A 27839-nucleotide genomic window follows, 5' to 3' on the forward strand; every position below is an offset into this window, starting at 1 on the left:
ATAATGTAGTCCTCTCCAGTGGTCCTTTTGTGTCCCAGCTGCAGTTGGTTCCATATCTTCCCCTGGGTATGGATTTAATAGTTTTCATTATGTTTCTTTTCTCTCTCCCTCATACTGTGGGTTGTAGAGGCAGAGACAGTGTTTCTGCCTCCTTCCCATGATGTGAATGGGGACTTCAAAAATACTGCTGCCATCCAGGAAGTCAGCAGACGTGCAAAACACTTGATTTCAGGGCCAGGTAAGTTGCCAAGGATCACCATTTATTAAAATTCAGTTATTCTTTAAGATGAACAAGAATTACTTATGTGCCTATAACACAATTTGTCTATATAGTGCATTTCTATGTGGATCCTAAGAAAAGCACAGCCTAGTACAAATCGGTGGCCCGTCTCAGAGAGCCCACTCGGGCATCCACGGCCCCCCAGTCGTGGTAGCGCCTGTAATCCCCCGGCCGCAGCAGGTACTGCCGCCCCCGGTAGTTGGGCATCTCGTAGAGGACCCAGCAGCCCTCCAGCACGTGGAGGGAGTGGAGCTCATTGAGCCGGAAGCGGTCGTGGATGCAGGAGCAGTCTTCCGTGAGCTCGGACACCAGGCCTCCGTAGTCATCTCTCTCGTACAGCCTTATCCTGTGAGAGCTGGTCTGTTGTGACAATAAACCAAAGATGAAAAATAAGTTGTGGGCATCCTTGATGTCAGTAAAAGTGACTCAGTCATCCTGCAGCTTCATGAAGCATGGTTTTCAAACCCTCCTGTCACCCATGTATCCTCTCCTTACACGGCTAGTTTAACAAATTGTTGTTGTTGTTTAGTCGCTAAGTCATGTCTGACTCTTTGCAACCCCATGGACTGAAGCCTGCCAGGCTCCTCTGTCCATGGGATTTTCCAGGCCAGAATACTGGAGTGGGTTGCCATTTCCTTCTTCAGGGAGGGTATTAAAATAAAACTTACCTGACCAGTGATCTATCTTATGGAAGAAATAAACATTGAAATAAAGTCAACAAAAGGGATTCCTTGAAAGCAAAGCAAAAAACAACTATTGTAACTATATTTAGTTGAGCCTTTAGAGATGATTTAACTCCCTCTTCCATTATGACTGTGTATCCCTGAATCCTATCAAGCATGTTTTTAAGTCACTTTTGCACTCACCATTGACAACAATTCACATTTACTTTTAGTCCACATGTCTGAGATTTTGCCAAGTCATTTGTACTATTTGAGTTTCTGGCCTCAAAGAAGTTCTTATCTTGTACCTCTTTTTGCATCTGCAAATTTCTCTAGCCAAATTTTGGTTTCACTTCCTGAATCTGCTTGCCATGACACATAATTTGGTGATTCAGAAAGTCCAAATACAAACTACACATGATTAATAGACATTAAGCAGGATTTTGGTGAGGACTACATCCCATGAAATCTTAATGAATGATTTTTCTGACCCTTGTAAGAAACTAGTTGATAATATCTGCTAAATACAGGGAGCCACTTGCAAGCAGACATATATTGTTCTAGTTTCTAGATCTGCATGTCATAGAGAAGGTATTGAAAATAATCACCAATACAGTCAGAATATGTTATACCTATGTTGTTCTCCCATAATCTGTCAGTATTTTTATCGTTAAGAAATAATGATATACTGACAGATTTTTTTCTTTACTGAATACGTGATTTTTATTTAGAAATTAGGGATCAGCTAGATGCTACCAGATTCAGTTTTAGAAGCTATATCATTGTGATTTCTTATGCCTAAAAACAATTTACCCATTTTTAATGCTAAATGAGTTTAAATGTTTCCGTATGAGAACATAGTAAAAAGGCAATCTATTTTTTTTTTCAATGCTTGAGAGTTGGGCTTTGTTATTTTACTGTGAACACTAGTCCTGAGTTGAAACAAACTGACTTTTTACAGGAATTCATGGCCCTGGATCAGTGATGCTGTCACACCGGTCGGGTTGAAGCAAGACTCACGTGGGGGATGAGGCGGCAGGAGCGGATGGAGTCGCTGAGGCCCATCCACTGCTGGTAGTCGGGGTAGTCTCCGCGCCGCAGGAAGTACTGGTGGCCCTGGTAGTTGGGGCGCTCATACAGCATCCAGCAGCCGCTGTCCACGCGGATGGAGTTGCAGCGGCTGAAGTAGGGCTGCAGGTTGGGGTGGTCGCTGCTGCACTCGTAGCGGCGGCCCTGGAAGCCCCGGTCCTCGTAGAAGGTGATCTGCGTGCAGGTGGAACATAAAGTGACGGGAGGAAGTCAGCTGGGAGATACATCCCCCCTCCACACGCACACACCATCGACATGCAGCAGGCCTGGTGTGGCACCTCAGTTGGCTCACCTTCCCCATGGTTGTTGATGGCGGGTGATCAGCGTCCAGCCTGATGGGGACAAACGTGGCAGCTGATATATATAGCAGGAGGGCTGCTGCGTTGGCAAGAACAACACAAAAGGGGCCTGGGGTGGCGTGTGAGGGGATTTCCGTGTCCTCTCTCTCCCTTGTTTTTTCATTTGGGATCATGGGGCAGGGGGCTCTCATTCTCTCTGGCCTTTTCAGGTTGTCCTCACTCGTGCCAGTGAAAGGAATTGAAGTCAGCAGAGCCATTATGACCTTGGAGACAAAGGATGCACTTCTCAGCCTATGCAGGGCTCTAGAGATACATTACGTGCCCGGTATTGTGTGCAGTTTGCCTATGGAAACTGCTGAGATGAGGTTGGTGGTTCCCCCTGGGGTGACGCGTGACAATCCTATGAGTTCCAGAAGGATTTGACGTGCTAAGGGCAACCAAAATAAAATCCTCTCACTGAAAAGCAATTACATTTCCTAACTTGTGTGCTAAGTTGCTTCAGTCGTGTCCGACTCTTAGTGGCCCCGTGGACTGTAACCCGCCAGGTTCCTCTGGCCATGGGGTGCTCCAGGCAAGAACACTGGAGTGGGTTGCCATGCCCTCTTCCAGTGTATCTTCCAGACCTAGAGACTGAACCCCCGTCTCTACTGCTAACACAACCTGGGAAGCCCACATTTCCTAAATCACCTTGTCAGTATTATGTGGTTTCAATAAAAACATTTTGCATATGTTTATGTAGGGAAGAAACAATTAGTGCATGTAGAAGCCTAAGTGTCAATCATAGATATCAATGAATGGCAAGGTTATAGATCTTTATTTTACGTTTTTATTTCTCCTTTTTTGTTTTCGGTTTCTTTAACTTTCTATTATGTACATATATATGACTTTAATGAGGTGAAAAAATAAAATCAACCTGTAAATGTTTAACTTTTAGGTGCTAGTGAAAGGCAGCAAATTTTGTCAATAGCCACATTTTGTCCTGAGTTTTAACATCTCCCTTGGGGCTTGAATGACAAAGGTCTCCCAAGACTCTCAGACGCTCCAAGAGCAGGAACATATCCAGGATCCTCCCATTCCCTTCTCCCCTCAACCCGTCTTCTAGGGTTGCTTTTTGTTTTCAAAACTAGCAGCATGATTTGCCTGAGTTTCCCCTCCCTGAAGCATTACTGTTTCATAGGAAGGCCCCAGGCAACTGTTTGAGAACCTTTCTCCCTTGCTGCCAACCTATTGCTTTAGAAATACTCTTCAGATATGCAGGGGCAGGATATGACTCAATCCCCCACGCTTTGTCATCCCATACGTATGCAGAAAGATGAAATCAAACATGGGTCCTGGTTCTCGACCTGTGGAGGGAATCTAAAAGGACATCCAACTACAGCTGGCAATATGTCCACAATGCCATTTGTGAAAGTCTTCAGGTAGCATGTAAAGCAAAGTTTCAGATGTTAAGAGGAGAGGCATCAATAGCTACAAAGAAAAACATTCCCTTGCATGTGGCAGAGCTAGACAACCCTCCCCCCCCAAAAAAAAAAGCTGGGCAGAGACTTGTAAAGTTCAACAGTATACAGAAGGACCAGAGGACAGACCTAATGCAGCAGGTCTACTGGTCAACCTTAGTTACAGCCGTAATTGAACCAGTGTGGGAGAGGCTGCCTTGGTCTTTCCAGCCACAATGCCACATTGAAATACACCACCACTTTGAACAAAAGTCAACAAACCACATGCCAGTTTTGGCACATGTTAAATAAAACTGTTCTGTGTTAACAAAACCTTAAGATGGTATAACTTACACTCAGGTTCATTTGGTCAAATTGCTACTACATGTATTTATAAACTCAATTTATAATCAGCATTTTGAAAAGGTGTTGAAAGACTAGAACCTTTTCTTTTTCTAGTAGTCCTTGTGTTCTATTGAAAGAAAGACTGTATTCATTTTTCTTTTAAGGCTTTATTGAAATGACTTTAAATGTTTCCATGTGAGTACATAGTAAAGGCAATTGATGAAGGTTAATTTTATTTTGGATTGAAACTTTGGAAAACTGCCTCCTACTCCACTATTCTGCAATGTTCAGTGCTAAACATTTGTAAAATGTGCTGCAAAGTCAGCTTCTCTAACACAGAAATAGTATATATTCTCAAAATTCTCCAGCCAACCATCTTCCAGTTACAATGAAGTAGCATAAGATACATACTTGCTATTAACCACAATATGGCCAAACGACTTGATTCTAAGAGAAGAAAGCTCAACATCCAAAATAACACTTCAATGCACTTTGCATCAAAAGCTAATTGCAAAGAAAAATATGCTGGCAAGAGCTGCAATTTTAAGATGATGGTTCCCTTCTTCCAGAGACTTTATTATGGACTCCCCTGGTGCAATTCCAAGTTTCTAAGTGACCTGCGGAATAAAAAGATGATTATGTTATCAAACACATCAGTTTAAAATGGACACAAACATTAGATTTCAGTCTATAAGGAGTTAAGGTCAAATATCAGATACCAAGTTACTGACAAAGATGAGCTAAAATAAAAGTGAGTACAAAAGAATTTCCATGGAATTCTTCTCAGACATTTGGAAATTGACTTATATTTCTCAGTTAAATATAATACATGATCCCACACAGGGAAATTATTGGGTTAATAATACACTTTATAGTGTATTTCCTTAGAATAAAATTAGTCTCTTAAATAACCACAGGATGGTTATTTGTGAATGTTTTCTATTTTTTTTTTTGCCCTTGTTCTTTGTTCTTATTTGTCTTTCACTCTTTTTCTACCTTTCCTAGAATGTGGCATTGCTCATACCCATTTTAACTAATAAATGAGCTATTAGATTACCAAGCAGCACAAGAGAAATTTTGGAAACTGTTTTCCAGAATACCTGGATTTTAAAAAAATAATTCTTCTTTTCCCCTTATTTTTTAAAGAAATTCAGTGACTGGAAATAAATAGAAAATTCTGACTAAGGCATTAATATCTCGCAGTTTAAAAATGTTCATCACCTAAAAGACATGATACAGTATCCACAAGGCATAAAAGAAAAGACTAAGAAGCTTAAACACATAAATGAAAGATGTCTTCAAACAATAAGCTAAAAAGCATTTTTAATACATTTGAAAACATTTTTAAGTTTATTTATTTTTATTTATTTTGGCTGCGCTGGGTCTCCATTGCTGTGTGAGGGTTTCCTCCAGTGCCCATGAGAGGATGCTACCCTGTAGTGTGGCGTTCAGGCTTCTCATCGCAGTGGCTCCTCTTATTTTTACGCACAGGCTCCAGGCACATGGGCTCAGCAGTTGTAGTTCTTGGGTGCTAGAGCACTGGCTCAGTATGTGGTGCATGGGCTTAGTTGCCCAGAAGCATGTGGCATCTTCCTGGATGAGGGATTGAACCCATGTACCCCGCATTGGCAGGTGGATTCTTAACCACTGCACCACCAGGGAAGTCCTTTCATACACTTAATAAACTACTTATTTGATTGACTTGTTGTTTCTAATCAGTTAGGTGTGCATGTATTATTAATGTATATATTGATGTGTACATGTACAGCAAATATTTGAATTGAAAATCATTAACAGTTGTTACTTCTGAGGAGTAGGGCAAGGGTGTGGGAAAGAGGGGATTCTTTTACTTTTTGCTATGCTATGTAATTTGAAACTTTTACTGTAAGTACTACTATTGTAATTGAAAAATTAATTTGGAAAGTACATTACCCAAGAGTTGGAAAAGATGCCTGAAGTACACAAATATCAACAATAAAGCATGAAAGCCCTCACAAATGTGGTTTCTGCTGCTTGAAGAAGGGCACTGTAGGATGGATTCATCTCAGGATCTGGCCTTACTGCAAGATGGACACTTATTCTGTTGACATGCCTGGGTTTACAAGCATCAGTTAGCCTATAGGAGAAGCTGGTCCCCAGAAATGATCCTCTCAATCAGTATGGACAGGGCACAGTGATTTAAGCACACTCACCTAAGGACCACTCACTCACTGCTGATTCACTAATCAACAATAACTACTGAATATCTACTGCCTGGAAAGCACTTTACATCCATGTGGGAAATAAAAAGGGAATAAAAGATCTGCTTCCGTCAAGAAGCCAACAGTCTTCAATGGCTATGAAAGAAAACATACAGGAAATGAAATTATACTTTCAAAATAACATACCAATGGGTAATCTTAAGAACAAGATTTTCCGGACATAGGGTGCAGAGATGAGCCTCAGAGGGCAATGGACCACTGTTTCAGAGATATGTTTTTTTTCATGATTAAGCTTAAAGTCTTGATTACCAGTGTGTGTGTGTGTGTGTGTGTGTGTGTGTGATGTTATTTCTGAAGTTATTACTGTTTTCTTATTTTCTGTGTTCTGTTTTACTTCCTAAAGTTTGCTAGGGCTTCCCTTAAGGCTCAGACAGTAAAGAATTTGCCTGATATGCTGGAGACCCAGGTTCAATCCCTGGGTCAGGAAGATCCCCTGGAGGAGGGCATGGCAACCCACTCCAGTATTCTTGCCTGAAGAATCCCATGGACAGAGGAGCCTGGCAGTCTACAGTCCATGGGGTCGCAAAGAGTTGGACACAACTGAGCAACTAAGCAAGCAAAGTTTGCTATTCCCAAACTCATATTTTTAAAATTGTTACCTACTTCAAAAGGTAGATCTACTTCAAAAAGATCTTCAGTAACAAAGATACTCTAGAAAAGCTATACATTCAAGTCTCATTATTGTTATTTGTTGTTTAGTCCCTAAGTCATGTCCAACTCTTTCACAAACCAGTGGACTGTAGCCTGCCAAGTTCCTCTGTCCATGGGATTTTCCAGGCAAGAATCAAGCCATTTCCTCCTCTGGGGGCTCTTCCTGACCCAGGGATTGAACCTGCATTACAGGCAGATTCTTCACCATCGAGCCACCGGGGAAGCCCAAATCTCATTATAGCAAATGTCTTTAAGGAAAACTCAATATTTTGTAAATATTTCCTATTAACATGGTTGTTCTGCTACTAGAATAACACATATTAAAGGCCTGATGTGACCAAAGATTTCAGGCAGTTCTTGAAGCTGTGGTTCTTTAAGGAAAACTCAATATTTTGTAAATATTTCCTATTAACATGGTTGTTCTGCTACTAGAATAACACATATTAAAGGCCTGATATGACCAAAGATTTCAGGCAGTTCTTAAAGCTGTGGTTTACTATGATAAGATTATATTTCTAATCAGTCAATAGTTGGCCTCAGAAAACCTGAACAAATCCTGAGCCCTGTGTGACTCAGCCTACTGAGAGACTCACATTTAATGCATAGTATAGCAACCAAGTTACATAAAAAGGAATTTCAATTTTCACTTGTGATTCTTGAATGCTTGGTCACTCAGTCATGTCTGACTCTTTGCAACCCTTTGGACTGCAGCCCACCAGGCTCCTCTATCCATGAGATTTTTCAGGCAAGAACACTGGAGTGGGTTGCCACTTTCTCCTCCAGGGGATCATTCCCAGCTCAGGGACTGATCCCACATTTCCTGTGTCTCTTGTGTTGCAGGCAGATTTTTTACCTGCTGTCATTAGGGAAGCCCCTGTATTTCCTGAAGCAAGATCAATTCAGAACCCAGAGATTCTGTTTTCAAAATTCTTCTTTCCCTTTCCTACCTTACAACCTCCAGTTGATCCAGAGTCTCTCATTCAACAAAATCCTAAAATATCTCAGCCACCCCCTCCCCCAAGCCTAAAACTACTTTTCTGATGCTCTCCCTGCTTTTAATATATTGACCACCTTGGTCTCTCTGACTTTAAAATTTTCTTTTTCACTTTGTACATTATAACTGAGAACACAGTGTTGGAATGTCAAAGAACCCTTCTTGCTTTCTCCTTTCCTTCCAGCCTTGTCCATCTCTGACCATTATGTGAAGTCTGCAACATAAATGTCCAAGGAATCAGATAGGCAGGGCAGAAACAGCAGAGATACAAAGCAGGCAAAGGTAAAATTCTTATTAGTAAGAAAGGGACCAAGAATAGGAATATTTGACACAGATATGAACACAGATTCTCTGCTCAACACATTTACTTGAATCAACAGAATACTAGTTGGTTAACTGTGGTTAGTATTTCTTAAATGATGAAAAGATGATAATGGTCAATATTTAGGACTTACTCTGTTTTAATCCCTTAAGACCCATAATGTCAGCTAATTATTCAGTGACCTTAAGAGGTAAGTACCATTGTTCTTCCCATTTTGCAGAGAAGGACACCTAAGGCCCAAACAAGTTAAGCAACTTGCCTGAAGTCACACAGCTGGTAAATAATGGGCTTTAGTCTCAAAGACAGAACATCTAACACCCAAAGGCAAGACTTTTAACCATAAGTACTCCCCAAACACCTGGTATCAGTTTGGTTCAATTTGCATGTTTAGACCTACTTTGTTCTTTGGCTGTGTGTCCAAAGATAAATTTTTTGATGATTTCCATTCCGTGGCATTTGCTTTCCTTGTAGAAATGCTGGTGGCATTTTTGCTCATTGCTGCCCTTCTTAGCTTGACACCTAGGGATGCATGTAGTAGTCATATCTGTATTAAACTATTTTTAAAAATAAGTCCACCCTCAGTTCTAGATTCTTCCCTGCTAGAGTCCTCTGCTTCCACCACCAAAAGGTCTCAGAAATGACTTCCCTGATTTCAATGATGGAGGGAAATCAAGTCATAAACATTCCTGATTCTTTTAAATTCCCCCAGACAGAAAGATGTTATTACCATAACAACTTTGACCTCACTTTGTACGTGCATCTCCGAGTATTACTTAAATTTCTCTGAGAGACAGAAGTAAACAGGCTTACTCTGCTTGCGGGCATATTCTGCGGCTTTGGGAGCTGTTAACATGGCCAAAGGGTGCAAGGAGAGGCGGAAAGGTGGAGCTCGGGGAACCTGAAAGGAAAACAGACCTACTTTTAAAAGCTGCACCCACTTCGTGCTGTAAGCAGCTGCTGGTTATAGCACTTGTCTCAAGACTTGGCCTGTCTCCCCAACCCATCTTCCTGACACGTGACTAGCCGTTGAGGATCATCTTTCATGGGTCATGTGCCTTCCCATGCTGCCTTTGGTGGCCAATCTTTGCCCAGAATGGTCTTTCACACAACTGCGCTCTTCAAGTGGCTCTCTTTACCTGGAATAACCTTTTCCTCCTCTTCTGCCTCAAGGCACCCACTTTTCCTTTAAGATGTGGCTCAAATATCACCTTTTCTGAGAAACTGGTCCAGTTGTCACCCCAGCTTCCTGCTTCCTTTCTGGCACCCTCCCAACGCCTCCTAAGGCCAAATTATGGACTCACTCGTCTGTGAATGCAAAGCACATGAACACATAGAACATCCCCAGTGGTATAGTTAATAACCCGCTGTCTGTTGCACCGCGTTGGAAACTCAAGGTTAGGACTGTCCCTTCAGTCTTTCATTCACGCAATAAGTTTCTAGTGAGCACTACAGTAGTCAGGCCCTGTTTTAGGAAGCTGTGGTTGGTAAGACAGACAAGGTTCCTGCCTTTCCAGGGCTGAGTGAGGAGAAAAGAACAATAAACTATTACATAACCAGGATCATCATACATTGTGACAAATTCAATCAACTAAACAAGAGCTTGTGCTAACAAGTCACTGGGCAACCATCATTTCAGGCAGAAAGGACAGAAAACATGGATTATACAATAAACGTTCTCTTTATAGACAGAACGGTTTATAGTCTCCCCAGCTGGGCACTTCTAGATTTGATCTCAGTCTTTTCTTTTTTTTTTTTTAATGTGGACCATTTTTGAAGTCCTTATTGAATTTTTTACAATATTGTTTCTGTTTTACGGTTTGGTTTCTTGGACACGAGGCTTCTAGGATCTTAGCCCCCCAACCAAGGCTAGAACCCAAACCCTCTGCATTGGAAGGAGATGACTACTAGGGAAGTTCCCGACCTCAGGCTTTTATTGAAATGGTAAATGTATTTATTGAGAATTTGTGTCCTATCCAGCCTTGTAAAGAATTAAATATAAGCATGAACGATGGCTTCTAACCTCAAGAAGCAAGAATACTGGAGTGGGTTGCCCTGTTGTCCTCCAGGGGATCTTCCCAACCCAGGGATCGAACCCAGGTCTCCTTCATTGCAGGCGGATTCTTTACCATCTGAGCCACCAGGGAAGCCCATGAATACGGGAGTAGGTAGCCTATCCCTTCTCCAGGGGCTCTTCCCCACTGGCGAAGATTAAATCAAACCGGGGTCTCCTGTATTACAGACAGAGTCTTTACCAGCTGAGTTGGCTCAGATGGTGAACAAGTTGCCTGCAATGTGGCAAACCTGGGTTCTACCCCTGGTTCAAGAAGATCCCCTGGAGAAGGAAAAAGCAACCCACTCTAGTATTCTTGCCTGGATAATCCCATGGACAGAGGAGTCTGGCAGGCCACAGTCCATGGGGTCATGAAGAGTCAGACATGACTGATCAACCAAACCATGCACGACACACACAAAACCTCAAGAAGCACGTAATCTGTTCCGAAAGATGACCGAGAACAAAGAAAGTAATTAAAAGGAGGCTTTGTATCTGTGTGGAGCAAGAGTAGGTGTGATAACAGCCCTGCAGGATGATACATGCCTTATGTAAGAAAGAAAACTGGCTTGCACAGCGTCTTGATGAATTTCTGCACAAAGAAAAGTCAAGACAGATTATTCCAGGGAATTATTTGCTGTCCAGTGGTTAGAACTTGGCACTTTCATGCTGTGGCCTACATTCCAGAGAACTAAGATCCCACAAGCCCAGTGATGCAGCCAAAAAATGAAAAGACAGGCCTTTCATGCTTTAGTTTCCCTGTCTACTGGGGAAGAGAGAAACCGAGTATTTTAAAGGTCATATCCAGTTCACATATTCTATGACTCCTGATAATTGATGACTCATGCAAGCAGTTAATGTAGCTCCCTCTGTGGTTTATAAGAAAAATTATTTTACAAGGAGGATGACATTGAAGTCCTAAACCTAGAGTCAATCATATGCTCTTTTTTTTTTTTTCCCCTTCAAAGATTGATACCTTCTTTGTACTACTAAGCTAGGGAGTAACAGAGTTGGGACTGGACACCAGTCTGTTGGTCTCTGAAGAGCTTGCTTTGAGTTTTGGATGCAAGTTTGAATGGAGAGGAGTGACGGGTGCCCAGACACTGAGGGGTGGCTTCATGAAGAGAGGAGAAAAGAAGAGATTCTGACATTCTCCAGTTACCTGTCTGTCTTTTCCCTCTTTCTGTCCAATGTTCCACTCTCTTTACCTCCTTTTCCTTTTTCCCTCTTTTTCCGCCAAATGGAACTGAAGAATATTTGTATTGCTTGCTTTATTTGTCAAAGGAAGGCTTATGCTCCTTTTCCTTCAGTTTGAAAATGCGTAGAATCGCTACGCATTTATCTGAAGCTACTGCAAATCACTCCAGTATTCTTCATCCATGGGAAATACCATGAATGGGGGACCCTGGTGTGCTACAGGTGATGGGGTCGCAAAGAGCAGACACAGCTGAGCGACTAACACCTTCACCACCTTCACTTTCAACTGCAAATTATTCTCACATGTGAAGTTCTTAATTTTTTTTTTTCCTATGGGTCCAAGTTTCTCAGCAGAAAAACGGCTCCCTGTCAGCAAAAAAAAAAACAAACAAAAAAACTCCCTCTCACGAGTAGAACTCCAAGTTTGTAATGTATTAACAGAATTGAAGAGTTCTGGGTCCTTGATGGCTTTCTGTCACCAGGTGGCAGCAGATAGTCCTGAAAAAAGCTATCAAGCCCACACAGTACCCATGTGTTCATGCTAGGTCACTTCAGCCGTGTCCCACTCTATGTGATGCCAGGACTGCAGCCAGCCAGGCTCCTCTCTCCGTGGGATTCTCCAGGCAAGAATACTGGAGTGAGTTGCCATGCCCTTCTTCCCAGTCCAGGGTTTGAACCTGTGTTTCTTACATCTTCTGTATTGGCAGGAGGGTTCATTACTACTGGCGCCACAGAAAGAAGAATTTTATCAACTATTTTTTTTTAACTACCCCACCTTGTAGTTAAATCCAGTTTTTAAAAATTGTGTTAAACTCTTAAGGACTGTTTTAAAGTCGCTCTCACAATTTAATCTTTGAAATATTATGTTTTCATTAACAGGGCTTGCTAACCCCTTGTTTAAGATGTAGAGGAGGTGCCGGCAGAGAGCTGATGTGCAGCCGCAAGGGAAAGGCCTGAGCTGGCGTCCTTGAGGCAGGGAGGACCTTGTGAGGTCCACAGGGGTAGAGGACCCTCAGACGCTTGTATCTATAGCTGAAATCATATCATACCCTTTGTGATCATTATCTAAAGTAGGCAAAATTGATGTCTTAATAAGGGGCTTCCCTGGTGGCTCAGTGGTAAAGAATTTGCTTGCCAGTGTAGGAAATGAGGGTTTGATCCCTGGGTCAGGAAGATCGCCTAGAAAAGGAAATGGCAACCCACTCCAATCATCTTGCCTGGGAAATCCCATGGACAGAGGAGCCTAGAGGGCTACAGTCCATGGAGTCGCAGAGAGTCAGACACACGGCTAAACAACAACATGTCCTAATAATACAGTGGATGCTTGATGAGCTCTTTGATTTTTGAACGTTTAGAGAAGTGGTCCTAAACTAGCTGCGATTTTTGCCTCTTAGGGGACACATGGCAACACTGAAAGACATTTTTAGATGTCACATCAAGGGACAGGGGTGGGAAGCCATTGGCATCTAATGGGTATGAAACAGAAGGGAAGGGGGCAGGGCACAACTTTTGAAAGAACGACATAGCCTGAGGACACAGCATAAACTGTTTAGAATCAAATGGGTCCAAGATAGCAGACAAGTCAACTTCGACTAGACCTTGATCCTCAATAAGCCAGCTAAATAACACACCAAGGGGTGCCATGCAGTTCCAGTTCAGTTCAGTTCAGTCGCTCAGTCGTGTCCAACCCTTTGTGACCTCATGAATAGCAGCATGCCAGGCCTCCCTGTCCATCACAAACTCCCGGAGTTTACTAAAACTCATGTCCATCGAGTCGGTGATGCCATCCAGCCGTCTCATTCTCTGTCGTCCCCTTCTCCTCCTGCCCCCAATCCCTCTCAGCATCAGGGTCTTTTCCAATGAGTCAACTCTTCGCATGAGGTGGCCAAAATATTGGAGTTTCAGCTTCAGCGTCAGTCTTTCCAGTGAACACCCAGGACTGATCTCCTTTAGGATGGACTGGTAGGATCTCCTTGCAGTCCAAGGGACTCTCCAGAGTCTTCTCCAACACCACAGTTCAAAAGCATCAATTCTTTGGTGCTCAGCTTTCTTTATAGTCCAACTCTCACATCCATACATGACCACTGGAAAAACCAAAGCTTTGACTAGACAGACCTTTGTTGGCAAAGAAATGTCTCTGCTTTTTAATAGGCTGTCTAGGTTGGTTATGACTTTCCTTTCAAGGAGCAAGAGTCTTTTAATTTCATGGCTGCAATCACCATCTGCAGTGATTTTGGAGTCCAGAAAAATAAAGTCAGCCACTGTTTCCACTGTTTCCCCATCTATTTGCCATGAAGTGATGGGACCAGATGCCATGATCTAAGTTTTCTGAATGTTGAGCTTTAAGCCAACATTTTCATTCTCCTCTTTCACTTTCATCAAGAGGCTCGTTGGTTTTTCTTCGCTTTCTGCCGTAAGGGTGGTGTCATCTGCATATCTGAGGTTATTGGTATTTCTCCCAGCAGTCTTGATTCCAGCTTGTGTCTCATCCAGTCCAGCATTTCTCATGATGTACTCTGTTAAAAAGGTCTGTCTAGTCGAGGCTATGGTTTTTGCAGTAGTCATGTATGGATGTGAGAGTTGGACTGTAAAGAAAGTTGACTGCCAAAGAATTGATGCTTTTGAACTGTGGTGTTGTAGAAGACTCTAAAGAGTCCCTTGGACTGCAAGGAGATCGAACCAGTCCATCTTAAAGGAGATCAGTCACAAAAAAAAAAAAATCAATAAAGGAGATCAGTCCTGAATATTCATTGGAAGGACTGATGTTAAAGCTGAAACTCCAATACTTTGGCCACTTGATGCAGACAGCTGACTCATTTGAAAAGACCCTGATGATGGGAAAGATTGAAGGCAGGAGGAGAAGGAGATGACAGAGGATGAGATGGTTGGATGGCATCACCGACTCAATGGACATGGGTTTGGGTAGACTCTGGCAGTTGGTGATGGACAGGGAGGCCTGGAGTGCTGCAGTTCATGGGGTCACAAAGAGTTGGACACGACTGAGTGACTGAACTGAACTGAACTCTGCATATAAGTTAAATAAACAGGGTGACAATATACAGCCTTGACAAACTCCTTTCCTGATTTGGAACCAGTCTGTTGTTCTATGTCCAGTTCTAACTGTTGCTTCTTGACCTGCATGCAGATTTCTCAGGAGGCAGGTCAGGTGGTCTGGTATTCCCATCTCTTTCAGAAGTTTTCCACAGTTTGGTCTGATCCACACAGTCAGAGGCTTTGGAATAGTCAATAAAGCAGAAGTAGATGTTTTTCTAGAACTCTCTTGCTTTTTTGGTGATCCAACAGATGTTGGCTATTTGATCTCTGGTTCCTCTGCCTTTTCTAAATCCAGCTTGAACATTTGGAAGTTCATGGTTCACGTACTGTTGAAGCCTGGCTTGGAGAATTTTGAGCATTACTTTGCTAGCGTGTGAAATAAGTGTAATTGTGTCATAGTTTGAACATTCTTTGGCATTGCCTTTCTTTGGGATTGTAATGAAAACTGACTTTTTCCAGTCCTGTGGCCGCTGTTGAGTTTCCAAATTTGCTGGGATATTGAGTGCAGCATTTTAACAGCATCATCTTTTGGATTTGAAATAGTTCCACTGGAATTCCATCACCTCCACTAGCTTTGTTCATAGTGATGCTTCCTAAGGCCCACTTGACTTTGCATTTCAGGATGTCTGGCTCTAGGTGAGTGATCACACCATCGTGATTATATACAGTTCCAAGGAACCATCAAGACTGAAATGTGGGCGGTGGCCCAATTCCTGGAACTCTCTACCTCTTCCCCAAAGTAGTCGGAGTAATCCTCTCACTCATTAGCTTATGAAATTCAGTTCAGTTCAGTCGCTCAGTCATGTCTGACTCTTTGCAACCCCATGAATCACAGCATGCCAGGCCTCCCTGTCCATCACAAATTCCCGGAGTTTACTAAAACTCATGCCCATCGAGTCGTTGATGCCATCCAGCCATCTAATCCTCTGTCATCCCCTTCTCCTCCTGCCCCCAATCCGTCTCAGCATCAGGGTCTTTTCCAAAGAGTCAACTCTTCACATGAGGTGGCCAAAGTATTGGAGTTTCAGCTTTAGCATCAGTCCTTCCAATGAACACCCAGGACTGATCTCCTTTAGGATGGACTGGTTGGATCTCCTTGCAGTCCAAGGGACTCTCAAGAGTCTTCTCCAACACCACAGTTCAAAAGCATCAATTCTTCAGTGCTCAGCTTTCTTTATAGTTCAACTCTCACATCCATACATGACCACTGGAAAAACCATAGCCTTGACCAGACAGACCTTTGTTGGCAAAGTAATGTCTCTGCTTTTTAATATGCTATCTAGGTTGGTCATAACTTTCCTTCCAAGGAGTAAGCGTGTTAATTTTATGGCTGCAATCACCATCTGCAGTGATTTTGGAGCCCAAAAGGGTACGAGAGGAGCTACTCCACGTTCAAGGTCAGAAGGGGCGGCTGTGAGAAGATATCCCTCATCCAAGGTAAGGAGCAGTGGCTGTGCTTTGCTGGAGCAGTCATTAAGAGATACCCTACGTCCAAGGTAAGAGAGACCCAAGTAAGATGGTAGGTGTTGCGAGAGGGCATCAGAGGGCAGACACACTAAAACCATAATCACAGAAAACTAGCCAATCTGATCACAGGACCACAGTCTTGTCTAACTCAGTGAAACTAAGCCATGTTGTGTGGGGCCACCCAAGATGGTTGGGTCATGGTGGAGAGGTCTGACAGAATGTGGTCCACTGGAGAAGGGAATGGCAAACCTCTTCTGTATTCTTGCCTTGAGAACCCCATAAACAGTATGAGAAGGCAGAATGATAGGATACTGAAAGAGGAACTCCCCAGGTTGGTAGGTGCCCAATATGCTACTGGAGATCAGTGGAGAAATAACTCTAGAAAGAATGAAGGGATGGAGCCAAAGCAAAAACAATACCCAGTTGTGGATGGGACTGGTGATAGAAGCAAGGTCTGATGCTGTAAAGAGCAATATTGCATAGGAACCTAGAATGTTAGGTCCATGAATCAAGGCAAATTGAAGTGGTCAAACAGGAGATGGCAAGAGTGAATATCGACATTCTAGGAATTAACGGACTAAAATGGACTGGAATGGGTGAATTTAACTCAGATGACCATTATATCTACTACTGTGGGCAGGAATCCCTTAGAAGAAATGGAGTACCCATCATAGTCAACAAAAGAGTCCAAAATGTAGTACTTGGATGCGATCTCAAAAACTACAGAATGATCTCTGTTTGTTTCCAAGGCAAACCATTCAATATCACGGTAATCCAAGCTTATGAAATTACCAACCCATAAAAACTAACCACGCCACATTTCAAGGCGGCTGTACTTACCCTCTGCGACGGCCCACATTCTGTCTGTGGAGTGTGTTTCTCTCTAAATAAATCTGCTTCTTACTATCACTTTGTCTCTCACTGGATTCTTTCTGATGAGACATCAAAAACCGGAGCTTCATTAGGTCCTGACACCAGGTACTGTGGGTTTTGACTGGGTTCAAGTTCCAGCCTTATGGGTTAGAGTCCCAGGCAGGGTTTTGGCCAGATTCTAGTTCCAGCACATGGGTTCAAGTCCCAATATGAGGCAGTTTCAGGTCGAAGCCAGGAATTTTGCTAAACAGCTCACAATGCACTAAACAGCCCCAACTCCACCCCCTACATACAAATTATCTGGTTCAAAATGTTGAGAAATCCTGATTTAGAGGAATATAGAGGGAATCAGACACACCTCCAACTCCCTGAGTACCAGAACCTTAACCATGGCTATTGTTTTGAGGTTACCAGGTCCCAACCACTAAAGGCTTTACTGATGTAACTCACCTCATCTCCCATAGCAATCCCAGCTTCTGGCTCCTGCTTCTACAAATGAAATTGAGGCTGTTAGAGTTTAGAGAACTTGCCCTGGATTATTCTGTTTGAACTAGTAGAGCTGGGATTCGATCCCAGGCTACCCGATTTTAGAATCCTCATGCTTAACTCTTACACATAACAGCCTTTCATGTACAGGACACTCATAACCTGTAACAATAAACAAACTCAGGTCTTTGAAGGAAAGCCCCTGAAATTCCATACCCCTAAAACTAAGTTCCTCTGCTGAGTTTATGATTAACCAATCTATCCAAAACATTATTGCCCAGCTTGTCCAACTCCTGTTCCATTCAAGGTTGAGGAGTATCAAAAAAAAAAAAAAAAAAAGAGAGTGGGTGGGGATTGACACCAAACAGGATCCTATGGAGCCTGAGACCAGGCACCAAATCCTTTCCATGTTCCTCATTTCTTGTTTGTAGAAAAAAAAGCATCAGCCTCCCAGACGTTCCTCAAGTTCCAAAGAGCTGATTCAAACAGTTACTAATTAGGGGAGTGACTTAGGCAGAAAGAAACAGTAGCGCAGCTATGAGGACTGGGCCTGGTTCCTCCTCAGGGGACCTGCCTTACAATCTGACACAAATCTCTGAGTTCTGCAGAAATGAAGACCAGCACCCAGGTGGAAGATAATAATCACAGGCTGAACAGAAGCACAGCGACCCCAGACTGACTGGAGCCAGAAGGCTGGTGACTGAAATTCCCGGAACAGCATCAGTTACCTCCCCACCAAACAACCAGAGGCGGGTTACACACCCTGGAGCCTGACCCTCCAACTTTTGCCTGTAAAAGCTTCTTCCCTGAAACCCGGGGGGAGTTTGGGTCTTTAAGCATAAACTGCTGTGTTCTCCTTGCTCCGCCCTGTAATAAACCTATCTCTGCTCCAAACTGATGTTTTGGCTGTTTGACCTCACTTGGTATTGGGCACGTGCACTTGAGTTTGACAAAACCCCCTTTCTGAGGATATGATTTATTTTCCTTCAGAGTTGGTCATTATGTAGTCTATATTGTCAACCACAAATTGTCACTTGCCAAGGGCATGCCATCTGCCTCTGCGGAGATTGAGCCCTGTGTCACTGCAGCTGTTGAACGTCAACACACCCTGGAGGGAGTTAAAGGGTGGAGAGTGAAGCACTCTGTGCTTCAGAGAAACTGGTGGTACAGGTCTTTAGATAGATATTTTCAGGAACTGATTTCCTGATCCCGATCGTGACATCTTTTCATATCTAGAAAAGCACTAAATCTTTTCACAGAGACATCAGTCCTCTTGACTAGCAGAAACCTTTCATAAGGTAAACGTTTGATTGCACTGAACTCCTCCTTCACCAAAACCTTATATATTGACCTTCCTCCACCACCTCTTTGGAGCAGTCTCTCAGAGCTATCTGAGGTGCTGTCTCCTGAGCTACAGTCCTCGTTTGCCCCTAATAAAACTTAACTCACAGTTCTTACATTGTGCATCTTTTTAGTGGACAAACAGAACTGGACATGGAACAACTGACTGGTTCAAAATTCGGAGTATGTCAAGGCTGTTTACTGTCACCCTGCTTATTTAACATATATGCAGAGTTGTTGTTATTCAGTCACCCAGTCGTGTCTGACTCTTTGCGACCCCATAGACCACAGCACTGAAGGCCTCCCTGTCCCTCACCATGTCCTGGAGTTTGCCCAAGTTCATGTCCATTGCACTGGTGATGCCATCCAGCCATTTCATCCTCTGATGTCCTCTTCTTCTGGACTCAATCTTCCCCAGCATCAGGTGTTTTCCAATGAGTCAGCTGTTTGCATCAGATAACTAAAATACTGGAGCTTCAGCTTCAGCATCAGTCCTTCCAGTGAGAATTCAGGGTTGATTTCCTTTAGGATTGACTGGTTTGATCTCTTTGCTGTCCAAGGGACTCTTGGGAGTCTTCTCCAGCGCCACAATTTGAAGGAATCAATTCTTTGGTGCTCTGCTTTCTTTACCATCCAGCTCTCACAACCATACATGACCACTGGTAAGACCATGGCCTTCACTTCACAGACTTTTGTCAACAGAGTGATGTCTCTGCCTTTCAGCACACTGTCTGGGTTTGCCATAGCTTTGCTGCCAAGAAGCAATTGTCTAATGATTTCATGGCTGCAGTCACCATCCCCAGTGATTTTAGAGCCCAAGAAGAGGAAATCTGTCACTGCTTCCACCTTTCCCCCTTCTATTCGCCATGCAGTAATGGGGCCGGATGCCATGATCTTAGTTTTTTTAATATTTAGTTTTAAACTGGCTTTTTCACTGTTCTCCTTCACCCTCATCAAGAGGTTCTTTAATTCCTCTTCACTTTCTGCCATTAGAGTAGTATCATCTACATATCTGAGGTTATTGATGTTTCTCCCACCTATCTTGATTCCAGCTTGTAATTCATCCAGCCTGACATGTTTGCAGAGTACATCATGCGAAATGCTGGGCTGGATGAACCACAAGCTGGAATCAAGATTGCTGGGAGAAATCAACAACCTCAGATATGCAGAGGGTACCACTTCGGCTTCCATACACACACACACACACACACACACACACACACACATATACACATACACATGCATTTATATTCTTTTTAGGTTCTTTTCTGTTGTAGGTTACTACAAGATATTGAATATAGTTCCCTGTGCTATAGTAGGTCCTTGTTAGTTATCTATTTTATATATATTAATGTGTATATTTTAATCCCAAACTCCTAATTTATCCTTCTCCACTCCCTTCCATTTTGGCCCCTTTAATGAATCTGTTTTATCCAAGCTACTTGGACACCCATGTTTGCAAACCTGCTTGATGGATAACCCTGCTAAGACTGGAGGGCTTCACGGTGCCCTTCCTTCCAGGATATGATTTCCCATATTTGTCCTCTGGCCACTTGAGTTGAGACCAAGCAACTAGGTCTGCCTATTGCCTGCCTTTGTCCTCTGCTAGGCAAAGAAGATGAAGGGAAGAAAACACAGTGTCTGAAAAGGAGGGACTTGGGCTCAGATATTTATGTGTATGTGCTGAGGGGGGTGGTTTGAAGGGAAAGCCTAAAAGGGGGAAATCCTAGAAGGGAGAAATCTGCAGGAAAAAAGTCAAACAGGATTAAAGCAGCATGGTTTGCTTGACTCTCTAAGAAAACAAAAAAGTAGTCTTTCTTTAAAAGCCAAGAAGAGTTTGGTGTCTGAGGAGCATTAGTCCTGGGGTGCCTTATACTTCAACCAAAGAAGCATGTCAGCTGCAATATGAGATATGAGATCTATGAGAAACTGATTTTTTTGGACTCACCCACCCTTATATCCCTGCACCTACAACTATAACAATTGAATGAATGAATGGAAGAGTTGAAACCAGGGAGATCAGAGAGGAGGTACTGATTTCCTCCATAATCCAGGGAATTTGAGTCTCAAGACCAGGCCAGCTTACATATGGACTAAGGTGAGAGGACCACTGGATTCAGTTACGACACTTCTGAGTCGATGCTGGAGTCCTAAGGTGGCCCTGGTAGACTCCTGACTTTATATGACCCCACCGTTTGCAGTATGGTCTGCAGGTAAGACAGCAAGGCCGGCGGAGTTCCTGTGGCTGTAGCCCTGCTCCTGCCCTGGCCTCCCTTCCAAACCCTGGTGGGGACAAAGGGAAGTGACAGTGGCAGCAGAAGGCCTTGTGTGGGTTCTCCTGGCTTCCCTCCCTGACTTCCTCCCACTCCACGCCTCTGCCCAACCCTGCCCACCCCATCTGCCCTTTCTTCTTCTTCTCTTTTCTAGAGGTTATCCAAAGGCGAAGGGATCAGCAGTTCACCTCTAAATAGAAGCCCATACTTCAAATGTTTAGTAAATGCTTATATATTCATAAATAGCAAAACCTGAACTAATAGTAAAGATAATTCAGAATACTCTGGGCTATTTGTTTTCTTTTTTTCAAGAATAGCATATGGAAACCCAAAGAGGGGAAGGGACACAGTCAGAACTCACCCTGGACTCCCTGATCTTTAGTACTTCAGCTGGACTGAATTCCAAGCAGTCTTGTGGAAAGGAGAAATGTGGCAGCAGTAAACTAGATAATTTCTCATGAGAATGAACACTGCAGATCTTGTCCTCATTCTAGAAGTTATGGTACATCATACAAGAGGAGCACTTGGATTTACCAGGCCCATATTATGAAAAGTGTGAGAGAGAACTTGTTAATGCGGAACAGAGACAGCATCTAGACTTTAAGGTGCTCAAGGGGCTGCCTCTATGTATGAATTAATAAAATGCATTTGCTCTTATGAGTATAGTCCTTTATGTAGTGAAAGCATCTTAGATTTATTACTCAAGTAAAGTATAACTACATCTGATTTTATATGTTTTGATATGAAGCTGTTATTTCATGCCTGAAAATACAACATTATCAATTTATAAAATAAAGAAATTCTCTCTAACATTTCATTATATTGATAGTCTCAGGTCATCCTTACCTTGGCAGCACCAGAACTGGAAGAAGAGCCAGCCCCATAAATTTTAAAGACTTCCTCAATTGGAATACTGTTCTGTTAAACAACAAAATAATAACAAAAATGTATGATCATATCATGACTTTTCTTTTATTATAAAACAAAACTATTACAGCTCCTGCACATTCAGTGCCATGCCTGGAGAGCATGGGCACCAGATAAATACCTTCAAAATAAATGGATAAGTCAGAGTATCCTAACATCAATTATTTATGTGTAATTTTTTCCCTTAAATACTTATTTTTTTTACAATACAATATAGAAGTCAGTCTTTTTATTAACCTTTAAAAATGAAAAATTTAATTTCAATAAATTTTAAATATTTAGAAATATTGGTTGAAAAACAAAATAAGTATTCTTTTATATAAAATGCACATTGTAAATACAAAATCTTCATAGATGCAAATAATGTTCTTTTCCTTACCATTAAGATTCCAGCATAAGATGATAAAATCATTGCTTCTCGTTCTTTGTGGTTTGGATATATGGGTCTACCCCGAAATGACATTTTCCTAAGGGGGAATAAGAATAAGAATGGAGGGTTTATTCTTGTTCTTTTTAACAAGAATTTTTGACAAGGTTGTGACGATAATCATAAGTAATAAATAATAGCTCCTTGCTATGCATTTATTCACAAAACTGATAGGTATCAAACCCCAGAGGACGGGCCACTATGATGGACAGCTGTGGTTTTACCAACCCATATCCTTTTCTCTTCTTGTGGCAACTGCTTGGGGGTAACTGCCTTCCTCCTGTTTAGGCCTATAAAGCTCCCCCATGTATAAGCTTCTAGGGGAGTGATGACGCCCCTAGATTCCAAGGATGGAAAACACACTGTGGACTCATTAAGCCAGCATGTTCTCTCCCTATTTCCACCCCCAGATAAGTCAGAGCACACAGTGCCGTTGAGATACAGTTCTGTGCTTTTTAAAAATCCATTCTCCCCTGGCCTGACTGTTGTGATAAAGTAGGCTAAAACTAGAAATTGTGTCCACCCAGAGGAAATAGCCAAGAGATAGATCCTGATGACCTGGTTTGAGTTTTGAATTAAGCCATGCCTGATGCCACTCTACCCATGGACTTTGCAGATACAGAGGCAATAAATCTCTCCTCACTTTCTTCTTCTTCTTCTTTTTTTGCTTAAGTTCATTCAAACTGGATTTTCTGCTTATTGCAACTAGATACTGATCCGACGATTCAGCATCAGGTGTGTGTTATAAAGCAACAGAGCAGAAAACAACAACTGGCCTCGTGAACCAGGGATTCAATCCTGGCGTCATTGGTTTCATGCTCTTTCTAGCTGAATGAGTCTGCCTGGCACATATAGATGTGCTTAGTCGCTCAGTCGTGTCCAACTCTCTATGACCCCATGGACCGTAGCCTGTCAGGCTCCTCTGTCCAGGCTTTTCCAAGCAAGAATGATGGAGTGGGTATCATTTCCACCGCCAAGGGATCTTCCTGACCCAGGGATCGAACCCACGTCTTTTAGGCCTCCTGTATTGAAAGGCTGGTTCTTTACCACTATCGCCACCTGGAAAGCCCCACATATGGGAGAAAATGTCAATAGTGCTGGCAAGCATTCAAACAGTGGTGATTCAAACTGCTTAACTCAGGTACACATCTAGTTAAATGCTTAAGAAGTTATGTTTGATGGTCCTTGGGAAAAGATTGCAGCTTTACCCACAAAACTGATCATTTTTTAAAAAATCAGGGCATGTACACATTAAAGCACAGTTATATTTCTAAGACAAAACGTATTATGCAAGAAAGATCTGTATCTGACAGAAACCAATTCACATGGATGCAAAATATGTAAGCATGGACAAGACTTCGTTAGACTGATGACTGTGAGATTTTTTCAGGTTTCTAGCTGGAGACCAATACTCCATAGTATTTTCAAATCAGAATGCCTTGTGATAAACTTCCTCTGTCATTACTCATTGTTTAAAAAAAAAAACAAACCAGGAACAAGGACTATTCAACTTACACTTTCTCCCACTCCAGCCAAGTTAAGTCTTCTGAGTGATCCAGCCATTGCAAAGCAACGTTGATGGCCAAGTCATAGTGTGCCTGGAAGCAGGGAGCACAGAGAAGAAAGGAACAGCCTGAGACAGTGACTGAAGCTCACCCTGGCCATGACAAAGGCACTGCTAAGCCTGTTCTACCCTTTCGTCACGCCCACAACAGTGAGCATCACCAGCTGGGTCCAGTAACCTGATGCTCAGATAGAGATAACTAGTGTTCTTCCAGCATTACATTTAACCCCCCACTAGACCAATGCGTGTGTGTTGGGTGGGTGGGTGGGGGTGCCAGAAATGATAGATAGATTCATGAAATACTAAATTGGGGCTCAGGGAATCTGGGTTCAAATCTAGGTTACTGCTAACAACTCATGGTACTATATCCTTGGGTGAGCAATTGCTGTTCTCTGGGCCTCAACTTCCCTGAATTTTTAAAAAGGGGAAGGTAGAGGAAGAGGGACATAGAGAACAATTTCTAATTTGGTGCAACATCAGAAATGTGCTCCCAAGGTCACACATCACAGAATGTGTCCACCTGATGAGTTGGGGGAATCCCTAGAGACTCAGAGAAGTGGCTTCAGCAGAGCTGGGGTTGAAGGATGAGGAGAATTTCCATAGGTGAAGGACCTCCCAGGCTGAGGGTCCAGCGGAAGCAGGGAACTAGAGGTAGACTTGGGTAAGTGACTTGTCTTCTATGTGGTAAAAAGCTAAGGACCCATTCAGTGTTCATTCTTATCATATTGACCACCCTTTCCTGGTCATTTCTAAGTGTATTCACCGTTTATCTGTCAAATCATTCCTTCTCAGTTTGAAGAAGGAAGGTCAGTTTTGTTTTTGTGCTTGTAGATGAATTCCAAGGTTCTACGTAATGGTAACATTCTCTATAAGATGTAACAATGAAATTATTTCTTTCAGGCACTGAACCAAACTGAAAAGAGAAAGAAAAAGAGAGAAAGGGAAGGAAGGAGGGAGGAAGGGAAGGAACTGAGGAAAAAAAGAGAGGCAGTAATCACTTGCTGAAACCTAATCAGTAGATTGATGCCTGGATGGGTAGTGCCACCTTCACCTGTTTGCTCATTAGAAATGCACGTCTCTAGCCTCACTCCAGACCTGAATCAAAACGGTCTTGTAATAAGACCTCATTAAAGTTTGACCAGCACTTATCTAATCGATTTAATTTCTCTATTTAATACATGCATAGAGAAGTAGTATAGAACATGAAGCCTTCCTTAACTGCTCATTCAGCACCAGGGACATCAGACAGGGATGGGCGGGAGGAAGGGGAGACACGTGGTCCTGTCTTCTTCCTTAGCGCAAGAACAGTAAATGGGTAGCATAAAAAGGCTGAGGGCTTACTAATCTCTCTTGAATTAGACCTCTTCACAGCTTCTTTAATTTATGTGAAGTAACTTTGATTACATAACATGAATCTGAGTTTCAACAGGTATCATAACAGGAACTTAGGATTATTCAATTACTTGGTTTTCTCCATGAATGGTAAAAAATTATTGCATTTGAGAACTATACAATAGTAGTTTAATCTCATCAAAAGGTGTTTAACATCATGGCTGTCATACTTTTAATCGTGTGCTCATTTTGCTTTTTCATCTTTTCTCTCCTCAAAGTAAATAAATAGCGAAAGTCTCGTGACATTTTATTCTGTCATTCTTCTTGCTTTCAGTTTAATGAGTTGAAAAGACCACATGGACAATCCCAGGATGACAGATGAGAAAGAGGACACTCTGGGAGAAGGGGATCAAGATTAGCCTCGTTTATGACAAACATTAGATCCTGTTCCTCCCTGTAACACACATACGACGCAGATGTGATTCACAGCAGCATGCCTTTCTTTACCATATCATCTAGAAAGGTGAGTTGCCTTCTTCCTTTGGGGTCAAATTCATTTTCCCGAAGTCTGATGCCAATATAATCTCCCCTTAAAAGCAAGAGAGCAGGATTGAACTAGCAGGAATGACACAGAAGCACAGTCTGCCAAAGATCCCTCCCCATTTCCTCCCTCCTCCACCAAATACAAGAGAAGTCACCAGTGGCTCTGGTAGCTGAATCAATATTCATTTTGATTTAAACAGCCATTCTGCAACCCTGCAGATTTAAAGTGTCCAACCATAATGAACAAATAAAACTCACATAGAACTGAATTTCTAGGAAAGCAGGGAGTATGATAAACCCCAATAGGCAGAACAGATGCTACAAAACCAAAAGGACTGAGACCCTCTCTTTGAATATTCCCCTGCTGCCCTTGCTAAATTCAGGCAGAATGTCTAAAGTTGATAACTTCCAGATATATGACATGCCGTACAGATGTGTTAGTTAGCTTGAAGGCTTCTTTCCCCTGTTAAAATGAAAATACCATTAGGAGGGTTAGACATAAAAACGTATTAGTGGTTCCACTTTAGTGTATATTTATCAGGTTCTTCCCTAACGGACTTTTAATAAGGGGAGAGTAGAATAAGGGCCCTTGGAGGTGAATAGAAAGAGGTACTACCCTAGGAAACTTGGGAGGAGAGACTGGATATAGGAAAAAGGACTCTGGGGTCTCCAAGGTCAATCTCACAGTGTTACATAAGGAGAGTTCTGTTGGTCAAGGTCTTTACCAACACTTTGGGCAAGTTCCTGTGCTGGATATAAATTTGCTTTTGGATTCTAAAGCTCTTTTGTGTCATTAAGCTATTCTAGATGGATAAAAATTATTGAAGTTTTGCTTTGTAATTTCAAGACACTTTATTTGAAGTAGCCTAAATGGATTCTTTTGGATAAAATTAAACTGTATATATATGTATGTATATGCATACATATATATATGTATATACATGTTTATATTAATATTAGTTCTGAAATTCCAGTTCTTTGGATGAAATATGTAGAGTAACTGGCATTCCTAACTATGGTTTGTTCTTTATTATGTTGACCTCCAAACACACATGTAAAATGCATGAATTCATATTGCAGCATTTCTTAAGCACTTGTTAACAGATAATTATCTTAGTAGGCAGAGAAAAGATATTTAATGGGGACTATAATGAGGTTTTTAATAAAAGTGTATTACTGTTATGCCTATAATCATGAAATAGAACCATAATAACCTTTTTTCCCCTTTTTATATGGTCTTTGATTTTCACCAATCTCTTAACAAAGTATCAAGTCAATGAAAAGCTACCACAGGAGAAAAAAATTTCCATTGGAAAACTTAATGTTTTCTTTATGTGTTTAAAATGAAGTTTGGATGGCAAAAGATAGAGATAAATTATATAACTGATAAGATTCACAATAGAAGAAGCAGAGGCTGCAATATAAATGCTGCATCCTTGAGTACATATTTTTAAGGAATCTCATTCATGTCTTTCACTAGTCGAACCCTTTCAAAGGCATATCCTGCCCAGCGCAGACTGGAGCTCTCAGCTCAGATCCTAGGCTTTAGAGTAGGGATGTCTCAGCTGTGTATGCTGCTGGCAGAAACATCCTCTCTAGAGATTTAGCATCCTGCTTTGCACCACATGTGAGGCCTTTGGGACAGGAAACAGAGGCCAGATCATCTGGCTCTCTCCTACACCATGGGAACAAATTCTTCCTTAGGCTATTAACCCCTCTGCCAATATCCAGACCATCTATGACGTACAACCCGCCAAATGCTCAGTGCAATAAATGTAAGCTATTTTCCATCAGACTTACAGGAGCTTTTTCATTTCCTTCTTTAGGAGCCTTCTTTCCATGATTAAAGGCTTATCCAGCTGAGCAGGTAACTGCAGCTACACTGCACCTTTATCCTTTGGAAAGACCCAGCCTCTCTGAGCTTTGAAGCTACAGCAGCAAATCAGAGAGAATTTGAGTAAAGGAT

At 42.2% G+C, this 27839-nt stretch overlaps 2 protein-coding genes across 3 annotated transcripts; both read right to left on the reverse strand.

Annotated features, from left to right (window-relative positions):
* Positions 1–281: 281 nt before the first annotated feature.
* Positions 282–2332, reverse strand: LOC110137362 (gamma-crystallin A). The gene is made up of 3 exons (XM_020893651.2): positions 2324–2332; positions 1963–2205; positions 282–640 (listed from the first exon to the last, which is right to left on the reverse strand). The coding sequence occupies exons 1-3, from the start codon at positions 2330–2332 to the stop codon at positions 368–370; spliced, it is 525 nt and encodes a 174-aa protein (XP_020749310.2). The 3' UTR covers positions 282–367.
* Positions 2333–4258: 1926 nt separating this feature from the next.
* Positions 4259–27780, reverse strand: C30H2orf80 (chromosome 30 C2orf80 homolog). Of its 2 annotated transcripts, XM_070458435.1 has the most exons (9): positions 27674–27780; positions 25838–25919; positions 23950–24032; positions 22387–22474; positions 21927–21998; positions 17431–17469; positions 16948–17039; positions 9150–9237; positions 8769–8858 (listed from the first exon to the last, which is right to left on the reverse strand). In XM_070458435.1, the coding sequence occupies exons 1-8, from the start codon at positions 27712–27714 to the stop codon at positions 9186–9188; spliced, it is 549 nt and encodes a 182-aa protein (XP_070314536.1). In that variant the 5' UTR covers positions 27715–27780; the 3' UTR covers positions 8769–8858; positions 9150–9185. The 2 variants fall into 2 exon arrangements, with proteins under 2 accessions (XP_020749311.2, XP_070314536.1); XM_020893652.2 differs by lacking the exons at positions 16948–17039; positions 17431–17469 and adding an exon at positions 4259–4728 and having other exon boundaries at positions 8737–8858.
* Between the last annotated feature and the right edge of the window lie 59 nt (positions 27781–27839).

Source organism: Odocoileus virginianus, chromosome 30 (genome assembly GCF_023699985.2).
Source record: "Odocoileus virginianus isolate 20LAN1187 ecotype Illinois chromosome 30, Ovbor_1.2, whole genome shotgun sequence".
Lineage (NCBI taxonomy): Eukaryota > Metazoa > Chordata > Mammalia > Artiodactyla > Cervidae > Odocoileus > Odocoileus virginianus.

Excerpts from the sequence above, each read along its gene's own strand:
- C30H2orf80 (XM_020893652.2), bottom strand. The coding sequence starts at position 27,714 with ATGGAAAGAAGGCTCCTAAAGAAGGAAATGAAAAAGCTCCT. Across the intron at positions 24,033-25,837 it reads TCACCTTTCTAGATGATATG|GCACACTATGACTTGGCCAT; the intron begins GTAAAGAAAGGC and ends CCCTGCTTCCAG. Across the intron at positions 22,475-23,949 it reads TGGCTGGAGTGGGAGAAAGT|GAAAATGTCATTTCGGGGTA; the intron begins GTAAGTTGAATA and ends ATTCCCCCTTAG.
- LOC110137362 (XM_020893651.2), bottom strand. Across the intron at positions 641-1,962 it reads CCTGCCGCCTCATCCCCCAC|ACCAGCTCTCACAGGATAAG; the intron begins GTGAGTCTTGCT and ends TTGTCACAACAG.